Source organism: Populus nigra, chromosome 12, assembly GCF_951802175.1.
Source record: "Populus nigra chromosome 12, ddPopNigr1.1, whole genome shotgun sequence".
In the NCBI taxonomy this organism is placed as follows: domain Eukaryota; kingdom Viridiplantae; phylum Streptophyta; class Magnoliopsida; order Malpighiales; family Salicaceae; genus Populus; species Populus nigra.
In genome coordinates, this window is record NC_084863.1 from 11911297 (window position 1) to 11927105 (window position 15809).

Consider the following 15809-nt stretch of genomic DNA (forward strand, 5'->3'; position numbering starts at 1 on the left):
AAAGGGGATCAAAATTTTTCATTGAAGTTCATCATTCCATTAATGGATTACGGACGACAAGACTTTTAAAATAAGATGTAACATTAATAACAAAGTCTATAAAAAAAATTTTTAAATACAAAATTTTGAAGTAACAAGATTCTTTTAAAAACTCTAAGTCTCTTTTATACAAATTTAAAATCTACAAAAAAAATAAAATTTTATTGAATCAAATTTAAACATTTCATAAAAGTTCTTCAACAATTTTTTTTTCTTTTCAAGATAAGCTTTTTTTAAAAAGAAGCTTTTATCTATGTTTGAAGTCTACAAAAAATAAAATTATATTAGATTAAGCCTAAGTTGTCATAGCCCAGTCCAACTTGTCAGATATCATGCTTTGGGCCTTACCGCCCTTACAGATTTATTCTTGGCAGCCACGCATGACCCAAAAAACAAATAATATCTTGCTAATGGGATGAGATGTTACATTGACATGATACCAAATTGTAACACCCTACTAGTAAGATATTGTCCGCTTTGGCTCATGAGCCTCATGGATTTGTTCTTGACAGTCATGCATGGCCCCAAAATACATATTACTAGTTGAGGTGAGCATGCTCATAAAACCCTCCCCCAAGTCCTCACTCGTCGATGTGAGATATTACAATCCACTCTCCTTAAAAAGCTTGGCAACCCTGTCGGCACCACCGGACAACCAGTGAGCCAGGCTCTGATACCAAATTGTAACACCCCACCCCACTAGTAAGATATTGTCCGCTTTGACCCATGAGCCTCACAGATTTGTTTTTGGCAGCCATGCATGACATCAAAACACATTTGACAAGTCAACAACCAACACTACTAATAAGGTCAGCCACCAAATTTTCACCCACCAATGTGGGATTTTACATAAGCGGCCCATAAAAGTTTTTCAATAACACTTTGAAGACAAATTAAAGATACTCTTCAAACCACCAAATCTTGTTATGCAATACATGTATAAATTCGTGTTTTTGCGAAACACAAATGTTGGTTTGATTTCATAAATAAATCAAGGAAGAATCATATGATTATTTTTTTGTATGAATATTTTAAATAGAGATTATACTTAGTCACATAATTTAATAAAATAAAATATTTTAACACGTGTGCATGTTTTAATTTCATGTGCTTAAAATTGTATCTACAACAACCTATCTATAAGGGAACTAAAGCAAATTCTAATCTATTTGTATAATAAAATTTTATGTTTTAAAATAATATATAGATAACCTAGCTATGTTTAAAAATAATTCTTTAATCAAATAGTAATAGTAATTTGTTTAATCTTGATATTTTTTTATTATCAATTAAAAAAAGACCTCATATATTCTACATGGAAGCATTAGAATAAAAAACAAATAGCTAGAAACTCTTAAAAAAAAATATTCATAGAAATTGTCAAGATTTAATGTGTGTTTCATAAAACTCAATTTGGCCTATATATATATATATATTTTTTTTCCTATATATTTTCATAGGGATAATTGATAGCTTTAGGAGTTGTCTTTGTGGTTAAGGAGGCTTGCCTTTTTAGGTTTGTTCTCTTCCTAACTTTTCAGACCATTCAAATGTTATTGTAAAATAAAAATAATAGGGTTGATCCATTGATTTTCTGTTCCTTATACATGTTCTAATCAACATAATAATTTATTAGTTATTTTCTTTTATACGTGGGTCGATCAAAATAAATTTAACATTTTTTTTTAACAAATGTTTAGTTATCTAGACATTTAATATTTTAAAACTATATCATTTAATATGTGCACTAATAAAGATGACTTGATTAATAAAGATAATTTATCATAATATAGATAAAGCAATCTAGTAAAATTTTCAGTTAAATTATTGCAATTTTCAGTAATATATGAGGGAATTCAAAAATAAAAAGCAAGCACAGAAAGGAAACATTTCGGACTGATATAGGCCAGGGAAGCAATGAAGAATCAACTGTCTATCAATGCTGGATTATTATTTGATTTTACACTATTGGGTTTTTGTTTTTATTTAGCAAGCAGTTGGCTTTCTTGTCTTGCAAAAGGGATCATTAGATTTTGGAAAATGCTGGATCGTCTTTTATGATATAGAATGAAAAACAGGAAACTTTTGAAAAAAAAAAGGAAGGAAATGAAACAATGTTTTCACCGAAAGTCTCTGTTATTAAAATGAGAAAGGTTCTGACAGGTCCTAACCCTGAAACATCATTGGAAACTCACAATGGGGGCAAAAGAGAGGTTCCAACCGGTCCGAACTCAGGAGTTTCTCCTTCAACTTCCTCAAATGCGGTCCTTGATCCCCCCTGATATCTTTTCAAAACACACTCACGGAATAAATCTGATCAAGAGCATATATATATATATATATATATATATATATATATATATAAAGAAATTTATAATATGTTTCTACATCCAAAACAAAAATTATAGTTATATTACCAAGATCTTCCATTCATTCGTATAGCAAGATGAGGTTGATGTGCCCCGGATGATCTGAGCTCCATAGTTATCCGAAGATTTATAACTAAACATTTTATCATTGAACAAGAGCAACACGTGCTAATTAAACATATTTCAAGCACACCTGAAAACTGTCTATAGGAACGGCAAACTAAAACAAAGATTGCCAACTTGTCATGTCATCAAAAACATACATAAAGAGAAGAAATCCCAACTAAGATTCTGGTCTTCCGAGTCAGAATAAGATCTTCATCTGAGTTTTTGCTGGATTCACATCATTATAGGGCCTTATACTTTCATAAGCTTAATTTCTGTGGTCTTGTCAGGCACCGTAGGCATGGGTTTTCTCTGGCAATAACAGGCATGAAATGATGTCCACCTTCATTCAAACACTAAGAGTGACTAATAGTATTTGTAAATGCCATTTTGCACAAGGGAAAGAGCAATGCATTCTCTGAGATATGTACTGACAGGGGAGAGTTTTATTGGACACACGCAACAGTGACTTTGCAGTCGATTGAATTTTCCTCTCAAGAGAATGTACATGTTAAGGCTACATATACAAAGATGAGTTTCTTGCCCCAATCAAGATAGCATTCTTATACCATTTGCATATTTTAACAAACGACTATATACTTTTCTTCTTTTTTGTTTTTCTGTATAAACAATTATTTACCTTTTTTCTGAGAACAAGAAACTTCTGTGTGCTCACAACAGTCATATCACGCATGCAAAGGCAGAGACTTTAGGCCTTTGCTGTCTTCTCTTCCCCAATAATCCATCTTGTCAACCAACTTGGATCTGTGGCGAAGGACTTGCATGACAGTGGTAAAATTCCAAGATCAGCACCAATGTGTTCGTAATCCATGCAGGCAGCTTCCATCTCTGCTTCAACACCAGAATCATCTACAACATCGATTGTGCTCATGCGTAGAGCATTGGCATAGTGTTTCTCCTTGTCCAGATCATGCTCAAAGGGTTCCATAGCTGGCCCCTGTTAACACATACAGTTCGTTAAAAGGTGTCCAGTTCACTAGAAAATAAAGACCCTTTCCTTCTGATATATAAATATTCATCAGGTTGCAATTTCCATCGGTGCTACTTGTGAAAAAAAAAGCCTAGCCTGTCCTATTTGCCAAGTACTCTCAAGCGTGCTTCATCAAAGAGCTTATAAATCAATTTACCTGGCATAATTCAGTATAATGTTTATATATGTCACTGCTTTCATCTGGATCACCTAGTACTAGGGTACCGCCATAACAACCGCTGGCTTCATCAACTGAGGTCATTGCAAGGTACCTAGAAACAAAAAAAAACAACTTGACACTTGAGTTGCCACAAACAAAAGGGAAATTAAACAAAAAGAGGGTACAAATCATAGAAATTGCAGCTTCCCGATTAGCATGCATTTTCTATTCAATGAATATAGTTGCTGAATGGATTAACATTCTTAATCAAGGAACATTATTAAAAAAATTATGCAGGTGTTTAGACTCTTGCTTCAATCATAAGCCATTAATAGAGCTAAACTTTGACTCATATCAAGCCAACTTGGGAAGCATTGCATTGCAGGAAATAAGGTCACGAGCAAGGTGGTCTCTCTGAAAAATGGGGAGACAATATATAAAAGTACCTTCGGAAGATATCCTCTTCATTGTTATCATCAACAGAAGAAAGCAAATTTAATTCCGAGTAACCATCAACATCAATCTCTTTACAAGATGCTCCATTTTCAATTTCACTTTTAACAGCCTTGGAGGCACTTCCACTCTCTTCATACTTTTTCTGGCCAAAAAGCCAATTTGGGGTTTTGAGCTGTATTTCACTGCAAAAAGCACATGTTCAGTGAGTATAGATAGCATTTGCAAAAGATAACGAGTACTACATCTTCCAGACTTTATGCCCCAAGCAACCCATTTCAGAGCAGGCAAGAGGCCAGTGCCAATCAAAATTACAACTAGGAACAAAAATATGAAAGAACTTTATGATCTATAGACCATTTTTAGAATTTTCTCTAACGCAAATACACTTGGGGTCTGAAGGATAAAGACTTAAATCAGCATAAACAACATCAGTTTGTTACTTTCTCCAATTCCAAGCTAAGCATAACACTGAAAAATCCTCAATTTGCTTTCTTTGTTTCGTTTGTTTTTGAAATTCAGTATCCCTAAATAAATCCTGATATTCCTTTCTCTCTTCACATTTTCAAATCATTTTATGTCCCAGTACCAAACCTGCCAAGGGGTAGACAGGAGAAAACAAACCAATAAACCATGAAGGAAATGCAAACAGCTATGTTTTCACTACTCTAAAAGGGCTAAGGGAAACAAGCAGAAAGATTCCTGTCTTATGCAGTATAGACAGTGCTGCAATAAGGAAATACATAAAATTTGTAACTGTAATGTGAGGCACAGAACATCCTGGATAGTTTGAAGCATCAGAAACACTGACAACTGATGATTTTAGAAAGCTGAACCAGGCACAAAAAATGTGTGCACATCAGGGCAAGAGCAGATGTGTGCCCACAAATGCACGCAGCAGAGAGAAAAATGACATAATCAGGCTGTAAGTTACAGCTCCAGTTAAGGGAAAACTTACACTGCATCAGGAGCCACACCTGAATTTCCTGTACTGCCACCTGGTCTGTGATCAGGTTCTCTACAAAGTCTTACATTCTTTATAGCACTACATGTCCGGTCAATCAATTTATCAAATGATGTCAACTTCATTCTTGAAAAGTCCTCCCTGCATGCTGGAATAGGGGCAAGAGTTATTCCAACTCCTACAGGCTTAGCATTGGTTTCTGAATTGCTGGAAAAGAAAGATGCAGTAAAATAATCAGAAGTTGATAAAATAGAGCCTTCTGGTTGAGTATGCATATATGTGCTGAATTTGAACAAAACCAACACTGATTTTTTTAATTTACCAATTATCTGGAAAGGGGGAATCTACTTCTCCTATCGCATTCCCATAGACATGAAGATAGTAGTCTGAATCCAACTCCCAAAGAGGAGATTTCCCTTCCTGTGGTTGGAAGTAACCAAGAAATCTGGAAAGCAGCAGACATTGTAATTTGAGAACACACTTAAGGAAAGAAAGTTATTGTGCATGTATAATGCACGACAAAATAGTATTAATCACAAAAAATCTGAGCAAAATATTTTATGATCATATACAAATATAACCAATATCAAAGTATTACTTCGCTAATAAAACGTGGAATATAGATCTTGCCTTTTGTGTTAGATTTTTGGTTAAATGTAACAACCTATTAGTGGTTTTTGTATTCCAAGAATTCAGTCAATTTTTTCGCTTTAATGTGTTAGATTTATTTCTCTTATCCCCACGTATGAAATATTTAACTTATTAAAACTAGAGTCCACAACTACAAAATAACAAGTATTAAGAAGAGAAGCTATTCCAAAGAGGAAACATTTCAAATAGAATATGATTCATATTTGCAGGCAAAACACTAATTACTAAACAATCAAAAAAAAAAATTAAGTGTGTTTGAGCAATAAAAACCATAATGAAGTATCTTTTGTTATCTTTACAAAAGTTTACATGCCCACTTACCATATAGAGTCTCCATAATCAAGTACTAGTGATAACACCTTGAAAAAAAAAATTGCGTTATATTTAAAAAGCATATATTCTCAGGCACTGAAAATTCACCTTGTTTGCTTAACTATAAAGAAAGTAACCATGCACTCAAATCAAGTAGAAAGCATGATGGAAAGATCTATTACAGATTTATTGCATCTTGCTTTTCACCATCGGTGTATGTATTGCTGTAGTATCGCTTGATAGACTTAATAAATTCCCTGGATTGAGTTGTAGCTTTCCACTTTCCCTGCCTCTCAGGGAACACCTAAAACAAAAGATCGGGTTTTGATATGATGACCGCAGTTATGAGAAAATTAAATCATAAAAAAACTAAGTTATTCAAGAGAAAACATACAGTGTTATGAGCAGCAGAGCCACCATATTGCTGGGCAAGAGCATCCCCCATACTTTGATACATATCCATAAGAGCAGCAGCAATGGTACTATCAGGATCAACTTCGGGCATGTCCGTCAGACCCATTGCAAGAAGTTGGCGTCCAAAAGCTGCTAGACCATAAGCATACTGGGCAACATTTGTACGATCCAAACAGTCAATGCAGTTGGTACGTAGAACTCCACTTTGAAAACTTGGTCCTTCAGCACCAACCTTGTCTTGTTTTTTCAGTTGACTAGAATCACTCTCTCTATCCCGATTAGTCATAGAATTAAGATTTTCATTATTACTTCCAATCCTTGCAAGATCTCCTGAACTAGCTCTTAGATGTCTAAGAGAAGCATCCCTGTAGAGAATAAAATCAACTAAATACAAAATCCAGTCTACCTATTTTCATTTCTGTCAAGGCAAACAGCCTTGACAGAAAAAAGATGGCCAAGCTTTATGCTTTTCTGCAACAGAGAGACTAAATTACAAAATGGGAAGAAGACGTCACTGGATTGCAGAACTTACAAGCACAAAAAGAAGCTTTCTACTTTCAAGTCTTTTTAATGTCCAAGGTTACCATGCTTATAATTGATTATAGTACTTTTTTTTTTACAAATGTAATGGACATATATTTTAACAGCCATTGTTTGTAATGATTATAAATAATGAAAATCCCACAATCCACCACAGTACATGATCTTAAAGTATGACATTATAATGATAAAGCTGCTTCAAAATCTTCATATTGTGCACTAATCGTAAAGTTTAATGACCTTCAATTACTTATCCGCAACATGGCTTATCCCACCTTGAATGTTTCTTGTTTTTTTGTCTTTTTTGGGCAGCAAATTCCTACTAATCCTTCATAAGCCAAGGTCTGCGAAAACTTTTCAAAAACCAAAATAAAAGGGGAAAGATCGACGACCCAGAATCTCAAGAAAAAGGAATATCAAGCATTGGCAAACTTTATACCCAGGAGATCTAGGATTGAAGGTTACATGAAGAGTTCTAATCATAAAGTAACATGGAAGTTTTAAGTAATTAAATAAATTCAACTGAAGAAACTGGAATACCTTCCGGTGCTTGTTCGACTAAGGTGGTCGGCTCTACTCTTAACTGTGTTAGGTTTACCACTAAAGTAAAAACCAGTCAAATCAAGTGCTTGACCTGCCACAGCACCTAAAACAGCCAAAACATTGGCAGACTTGCTTTGGAAACAGCAATAAAAAAAAATCAGTTCAAGGTGGTTATTAATTATAAAATAGCTGTTGATGTGAAAAGAAACAGATGTCTACCTCTTCGCAAACTTGTGAAAGTCCCAATGGATAAACTGAAGTTGTTTTTCTTCCGGGAGAATTGTGTTCAGATACCCAGCTGCACTGGCAAACTCACGCCTTAGCATCATTTCTCTAGGCCTTTTTTCAACAGTCTGCATTTGAGCATTTAAATGAATTCAGGATGACATAAACATTAGAAAAGACTTCCAATATGTGGTAAGCATGTTTGATAGAAGAAAACTTCTAAAATTAGATAAAGCACTGAAAGATTAAACAAGAGAATGTCACAGATAAATAAATTTGTCCATGTGTGAAAGCTGAATATTAATTTTGATAAGGCTTACTATAATTCATAATTATCCCAGAAACTAAAACAGATCTGGAAATAGTTTCCATAACTTCAAGATCCTCCATAAACTGACACTTCCTAGGGAGAAAGTGAGAGCCAGTTAACAAGGACATGCCATGTTCATCTGCTTTATCCAAGAGTGAGAGAAGTATGATGGAAAGACAATATATTTTAAAAGGATTATTTAAACAGACACATCATTGCATTCTCCTCTGAAATATTAACGCTGAAATCAATAAGCTTTTGCTAATTTTGATATATAATCAAGTGTGGAAATAAGCACTCACCATTTTAATATATATTTCCAGTTCAGGAATGAAATAACAAACTTGGGTCACCATTTATTAATGCCCTTGTTGGTATAGATAAAACATGAAGAAAATACAAGACAGCCATTTAATGACATTCTAGTTGATAAAGCTGCATTTCTTTAAAGTCCTGTAAAGAACAATCAGAAATACTATAAAAACACGCACACTTATACAAAAGAAACTGCCAGGGGCAACTAAATATTATAAAAACAAGAAAACGAACTCTAATCCCATGCATTCCTTTGTAGATTAAATCAAGTGCAATAATTATTCAATTGCATAAAGTAAGATAATGCAAGATCTATACAACAACCTGTTAACAGGCTCTAAAAAAGCCTTGAATATATTAAGCACAAAAATGAATTTGAAAACAACCTTTATCAAATTAAGCACTATTATGGGACTGCCGTATCTCTTCACCAAGTCTTCAAAATGCAATTTCGTCGCCTGGTAGGTAGGATCATACTTTTGCACTGATATAGATAGGGAAATAAATATCAGAAGTCTTCTTTATATGAAGATAAATGCTAATTGATCTACATCACTGCAAGACCCAACAATAAACTAATCAAATGTGTTGAATCAATGGCCTTACAGATTATATCAGGTTTAGGACTTAATTGTGAAGCTTCTTGTGACCAGAAAAGGGGAATCGAACCACGCATCTGCACAACAGAACTCATTTTCCCATTGCAACATCCAGCATCTTCATCAAGGACAATTTGCTCAGTTTCAACATCATTTGCAACTCTTCCCATATCATTAACCCCTCTTTTCAAGTAACTGCACTCAATTAACATAAAGTTATTACAAAAGGTATGTCTTAAATTTAAAAATAGATTTTTCAGTGTTTCAGCACACTCCTCTGAAATAAGTAGATATAACTTCAAAGAAAATGAGGACACAAAACAAATGAAAATCTCTGGTTTCCCACAGGCCATCACAATCATTCAAATAATACCCATCACAATGTAATGGCAGATGACTACATTAACACAGACCACAATATGTAGATTATAATACAGATAATGTCAAGAGAATACGAGTCTCATTATTCGATCTCTACACTTAAAACATAAGAAGGCAAATGAAGCAAAGTTGTAAGAATCGAATCAGCTCAACCAGAATTCCCATGAACAGGCTTTAATTAAAGTTCATCTATGAGAGAAACCCTTAGACAAACCCAGTCAAATACTGGCTGAGACAGGTGTTTGGACTGCCAACCTGACCAACCCAGACCAATTTTAAAAGGTTGACCATGAACTAATAAAGGCGACCAATTGTAACAGGTTCACCAGGAACTACCAAGGGCGGCAGCCAAACAAAATTGTCAAGACAATTACACTTGTGGTTTTTTAATTCCTCTGCCATGTGTCTGTTGAAAGGGAGGGCTCAGCCATTTTATTATAGAGGTAACTTCTTTTAGATTTGTTTTTAAATGATGTGAGACTTAGTTATTTTCTGGAGCATATAAATCCTCAAAAATAGATAAATAATAGAATACATAACTTGCAACTATTATCCTCAGCCATTCCCTAGGTTCCATCAATGATACTTAACATAATTAGTGGTTTAAGAGTGGTTTGTAATGAAATTAAGATGAGAAAGAGAGAGAGATCAATCAATCTAGGATTATCAAGATAGAGTGGTTTGCATGCACAAAATAAACATCACACGCATTTGTGGGGGAGATGTCAACTTGTCACACTTGTTAGCTGCAGTTCCCATCTGTCTTGTGAAGAATTTCGCCATTTATTTATTTGAGAGGTGGAGGCATGACTAACCAAGGAATTGTCTTAGACGCGCTACCCAACCAATCATTTTCAGTCAAGAACCCAAACAAGCAATTTCAATCCCTAATATCAAAGGAAAAAAAGACCATTAGCCTTCACTCTGTCACATCTAATCTCCTAAAATGACCACATCAAAATCAACTTCAACACAATCCGAAGGCAGCTTCTTATCGGTAATTAGGTACTTTCCCCAACTTAGCTCATTGTAAACTTATGAACCAGTAAATTATCAACATACGTATCTCTAAATGTACACCAACAACAATAGAAACTAAGCCTCAATCCCCAACTCGTTGGGATCTCTCTGAATATGCTCTCAATAAAATTACAAACAGGATCCTCTAATTTTGGGACCACTGTCAGTTTAATTCCTGGATTTAAAATTTCAACAGTCAGATCCCCCATGATTATTTTATGTTCAATCCAAATAGTTCGTCAAGATGTTGAAATATTAACATAAGAACAATACACACACAGACAAACATATGTATTGTCTACTTCCCACATGCATGGACTTGTGAGTGTGAGAGAGAGAGAGAGAGAGAAAGCCACAATAAAAGCTTGGAAGCCTCTGGGCAGAATCCAGTGACATAAACCCATTTATTATGCTAGTAAAACATGAGACTTCAAGATGCAACTGAGCCTTACACATAGACAAACTTGTTCAAACCAAAACATACCGGGGACCGGCAAAATGTCGAGAGCGTCTGGAAACCAGTGAAACACTGAAGCCTCTCCCAAAGATTGACAACCTGATCTGCCATGATTAAGTACAGTAGAATTGGTTGAATTGCTTAATACACATTACACTCAACAACAATAAGTTCATAAGCTATTATCAAATAATCACGTTGGATGAATGTATTTCTACAAGATAACTATGTATTTAGAAACAAAACCCAAATTATCAAGATATGTGTCCTACTTCCAAAAATCAAAATCATATGAGGTAAAGCAGCAAGGGATATAGCAGACCTGATAACTCAGATTCAACCACAGAAATGAAGTTGTTACTTTATCTTAAAAGAAACAAATTATAAAATTTGTCATTTGGGCTAGAGTTCTTCAAAAAGTATGTCCCAAGCATTCTCCAAATCTTCCAAAATTTACCCAAATTCATACTCCATTTCCATTAAGTACTAGTAATGCTTGCCTAGCACAAACTACATTACATCTAAAATTATATTTGAACCATGGCCAAATTGTTTCTTGATATAGTGGATATCAAACAAATAATCAGCAAGAATATGGTAAAGATGTGTGCATATTTGTCATTTGTGCTACAGTTCTCACAAATTATATTCCAAGCATATCCAAATCTTCTAAAATTTACCCCTTTCTATTAAGTAATAGTGATGCTTCCAATTTTAGCCAGAAAGAATTACTTAGCATCTGAAATTGGTTTTGAATCATGGTAAAATTTTTTCTTGAAATACAGAATATCAAACCAAATTAATTGACAAGCATATAATACTGTTGTGTGCATGGTAGAAAGAAGTACAACTTAAAAGAAAACACAAAAATAGAGCAATAGCATGTTAAAAAATAAATTATCTCAAAAAAACATCTGCAGGATTAGAACAAGGATATATTGATGCATAAAATTTGTGTAAATTATTTAGCATGACACATGATCATTGACAGATTAATTAGAGATGCAACATATAAAAAGAATTGCATACCTGCTTAAAATTTCCATGCACTAATGCTATTGTCCACATAGTATTACCACATCTAGACCGAATAGCTCGTGTTAGATATGCATTCCACACAAATATGTTATCATATGGCATCCTGTCTTCACCATTTGATATCACATTCTTTTGCAAGCTTTGCATCACAGGATATGTATAGCTAAAGAAAAAATCTTTAGTCAAATCTACACTAGATAATAGCTTTTTGTACCTGCATTTGAGGCAATAGATAGAAGAACTATTCAGAAACTAAAAATCAGACTCATGCTAGACAAGGGATGAAAGAAATCTAACAGTACTAGATAAGACTGAAAGGAAATACCTCAAATCTTCAAAAGTATATAATGAAAAACAGGTTTTATGCTCTTGAAGTAGATTGTGTTTACTCTTTTGCCCTTCCTTTTCCTTTCAATAAAATTCTTCATCCTCTTTATTTCCATCTCTAAGAACATTCATATTTTATGCTGTTTTAACATATATACATGCATCCATGCATGCATACATACATATAGAAGCCCAAAAGCACTGCTCTCAATCAAACAAATAATTTAAAATGATATGCATGTCAATATTCTATCAACTATAGATTTTTTTCCCTTTTGATAAAAGAAGAAATAATTTAAAATGAAACAAGAAAGATATAACTACAAAGTCCGCACATCATTTGTGCTCTGTATTCACTAGATAGTAATAAATAAGGAAATGGAATGCATGTTTGTGTTTTCTTTCAGGGAATTTCTTGTTCTCCTAGTCACTTCTTTTCCTTCTTGAATGTTATCAAGTGCTTTGAGAAATGCAAATTGATTAATCTTGATTAGGGATCCTCTTGTACATTTCCCACTTACAAGGTTAGAAATATCTTCGGCAATTTCAAGGCTATTTTATTCCTCTAAACAAGTATTTTACTACATGATCTCTCACTTTTCCGGCCATAAACACGATGCTTGCTCGTTAGGATAAAGAAAACAGGAACCATTTTTCATTCATAAGAAACATTAAAGATTGATACTACGGGAGGAGAGAAAGGGACTCTATGTACTAAGCAGTATAAAGTAATACAAACTAGCACTTTCCACTACTGATTTGGACAAATTGTCCTAATAAGATTCTCTCAGATTTCACATTAAATTAGCACTTCCCAAATTGAATTGGACAAAGAGTCTAAAAAGCTTCTATAATATTATTATTTTTTGTAATTTTAAAATACATGCCTAATAAGTTCTTCATTTCAAGCTAGAAATTGATTTTTTGAGTCATGCCAAAAGGCATCTTTTCTTAATGATAATGGCAACAATGTCCACCAAATTTCCCACATAATGTTGTCTATGAGCTTAAAAATTGTGCAATCATGTAAAAAGCCACCAGTAAAGCTGGTTTTATCATTAGTCACTGATATCATCTGAAGCGTGAACGTGAAATAAGAATTTATTTCCATAAAAACTGTTTTACCTTTCTGGTGAATTAGGACAGGAGAAGCTGCAAATAAGGGGTGATAATTACCACATAACACACACACAAACAAATGGGCGGATGGGGTGGAGTAAGTTAATAACCATATTGTCATAATATAGATAACGGACAGAGAAGGACAAATCAAGAAGAGAATGCGTGTGTGAGTGTGTTTCTGATGTTAATTTCCAGAAATTATGAAGCCTTTAATTCTAGATGAAGAAATGAAAAGGCACAAGTAGACAGCAGTGCGTATCAGCAAAACGATAAAATTGTATGCAACCCCACATAAAGCGAGATAGGGGCAGGGCTGGGGGCACAAAGCAATCAATCAGGAGCATGCAAAGGAGATTAAATACCTTATCTCAGCTTTAGAATGAGCCAAATCAGTTTGAACTGATACATGCGGAATGGTAATCAGTTGGCTCTCGTCTATGCCATATATCACATGACCACAAATAAATCCTATTTGCCGACGCTTTGTTACTAGAATCAAATAATAAGACTCCAGAAACTTAATGCAACCTTAAAAAAAAACACCAAAAGAACAAAACAAGTAAAACCACTGTCACAAAGAAGTCCACGCATCAAAAACATAAAAATACACAAACAAGAATTGGTCAACCAACACTAACCTGCAATCCCATAAGCCTTCACTACAAAGTTTAGCCCCCCAGTGGCACGATTCCCTTCAGCTATTCGCTGAAGCAAGTTGTTTATTTCTTGTGGAGAATAAACAACTAGATCTTCACTAATATTGAGATCAGACGGCTCTGATCGATCAATCTTCAATACCCGAAACAATTTCCTCTTCCTGTCACTCCCGACTAGATAAAATCTCTGATTAAGAAAAATAAAAAATATTTTTATTAGTTATGTTTTAATTTCTTCCGAAACCAATGAAATTCTTAATTAAACTAAAGATTCAAGAAATTTAAATATCAACCATCAATCAATTCAAATCAATTGAAACCGCCATTACACGAAACCCTAAATACTAAAAATCTCAAAAATTCTACCGTTTTCTAATTTAATCTTCAAATTCCAAAATCCAAGCACAAATTTCAAATCAAAAGAGATAAAAGAATGATTTAATTTTGTTACTTGTCTAGTCTCGTAGAGTCTAAATTTCTCGAGCGAGTACGAATTGAGGTCGTTGGAAGGTTGGACATTGGCGGAGGAATCGACGTAAGGAGGGAGTTTCGATTTCGAACTATCCGATTTCGCCATGGAAATGGCGTAAGGGTAGTTTGGGAGCTTAAGAAATGGAGACGGCTGAATTGCTAAATCGCCATGGAGGTGTCTGTTTTGAGCTTAGCAGTCACAGGAGGGGAGAATGGGAATTCGGAAACGATAAAAGAAGGGTTCGTTTATGGCAAGTCTCCAAAATCTATTTATAGCTATCTTAAAAACGGAACACTGATCAAAAACCTAATTTTTTTATTCATGCATTTCTTTTTATTTTAACAAAAACATGTATTTTAATGAGAAGCAAAGCAAAAACTTATCATCATCATGAAAGCAAGTTTCAACTAAAAAATAAAAAATAAAAATCATGAAATCATCATCTTCAAGCACCTAGGAAAAATACGAGAATAATAAATTTTAGAAAATAATATAAAAACTCTACCACAGATTGCTTGCTAAACATTAAACCATGATTCTTAAAATGAACATGACAATGAATGAGTTCTTACCAAGAATAATGGCCACATTGACAGCTTACTCATTATGGGAAAGACAGTCGTGATAACTTTCTATATTTAAAATTCCTGTTGCTTTTAGCCTGGCTTTATCACCCAAAGCTACCCACAAAATTTGCTGGGTCTTTGGAATGAAAATAATAAAGCACTTCAATTTTTATTGCTGACAAAAAAAAATTGATATTTGTTCTTAGAAAAGTTCATATAAAACATGAATAAATACAGGCACAGACTCCCCAGCCTCTGTCAAAACTCTACAATCCCATGCTTCCTTTCTTTGTGCTGCCACATGATTTATTTAGGTTTATCTAAGCTTTGTTCACAAATGCATGCTGTTTTGCATTCTACTACAAAGGTGTCTTTCTTCTTTAAGCTCCCTTTGCACTGCCACAACTTCCCATCCCTTTATTATCTTCTTCATCTTTTAACTATGCCCATGTATAAAGTTGCCCACTGTCTTGCCATTTATTGTTCCAAGATTGTCATGATTTTAAAGACTTGGAAATCTTAAATCTTTATATTTTAATGCCGTCAATATTAGCATTTTTCTTTATTATAAAAGCAAAAAGAAGAATTTTTCTCTCATAATTTCTTTGTTTTGATCATGTATTGTCCTTTCACCCATTTTTTTCCCTTCAAAAAATGCTTTCTTTCTTCAGCTTTATGCAGCTTAATCTGACCTTTTTCAGTTATTCTTCTTCCAATAATCAGCTTCTCAGATTTCATTTCCTGTAAGAGGCTGTGGCGCTTCTTTGACACCTTCACAGT

General features: G+C 34.1%; 1 protein-coding gene across 4 annotated transcripts; it reads right to left on the bottom strand.

The window, feature by feature from the left end:
- Positions 1–2441: 2441 nt before the first annotated feature.
- Positions 2442–15153, bottom strand: LOC133670039 (phosphatidylinositol-3-phosphatase SAC1-like). Of its 4 annotated transcripts, none has more exons than XR_009833999.1 (17): positions 14443–14741; positions 13974–14178; positions 13698–13863; positions 11878–12100; positions 10876–10952; positions 8998–9185; positions 8778–8875; positions 7761–7894; positions 7539–7673; positions 6439–6823; positions 6227–6348; positions 5404–5526; positions 5076–5288; positions 4111–4302; positions 3662–3776; positions 3154–3471; positions 2442–2825 (listed from the first exon to the last, which is right to left on the bottom strand). XR_009833999.1 is itself a non-coding variant. In XM_062090443.1 (16 exons), exons 1-16 carry the CDS (start codon positions 15066–15068, stop codon positions 3223–3225), a joined length of 2658 nt encoding a protein of 885 aa, XP_061946427.1. In that variant the 5' UTR covers positions 15069–15153; the 3' UTR covers positions 2442–3222. The 4 variants fall into 4 exon arrangements, 2 of the variants coding, with proteins under 2 accessions (XP_061946427.1, XP_061946426.1); XR_009833998.1 differs by having other exon boundaries at positions 2442–2856; XM_062090443.1 differs by lacking the exon at positions 14443–14741 and adding an exon at positions 15036–15153 and having other exon boundaries at positions 2442–3471.
- Between the last annotated feature and the right edge of the window lie 656 nt (positions 15154–15809).

Bases quoted from the DNA above. Each gene is read 5' to 3' on its own strand.
- LOC133670039 (XM_062090442.1), bottom strand. From the start codon at position 14,568: ATGGCGAAATCGGATAGTTCGAAATCGAAACTCCCTCCTTACGTCGAT. The intron at 12,101-13,697 runs GTATTTAATCTC...CCTCAAATGCAG, and splicing joins CATTCTAAAGCTGAGATAAG to GTACAAAAAGCTATTATCTA. The intron at 5,527-6,226 runs GTAATAGATCTT...GCTGCTTTCCAG, and splicing joins AAGCAAGATGCAATAAATCT to ATTTCTTGGTTACTTCCAAC.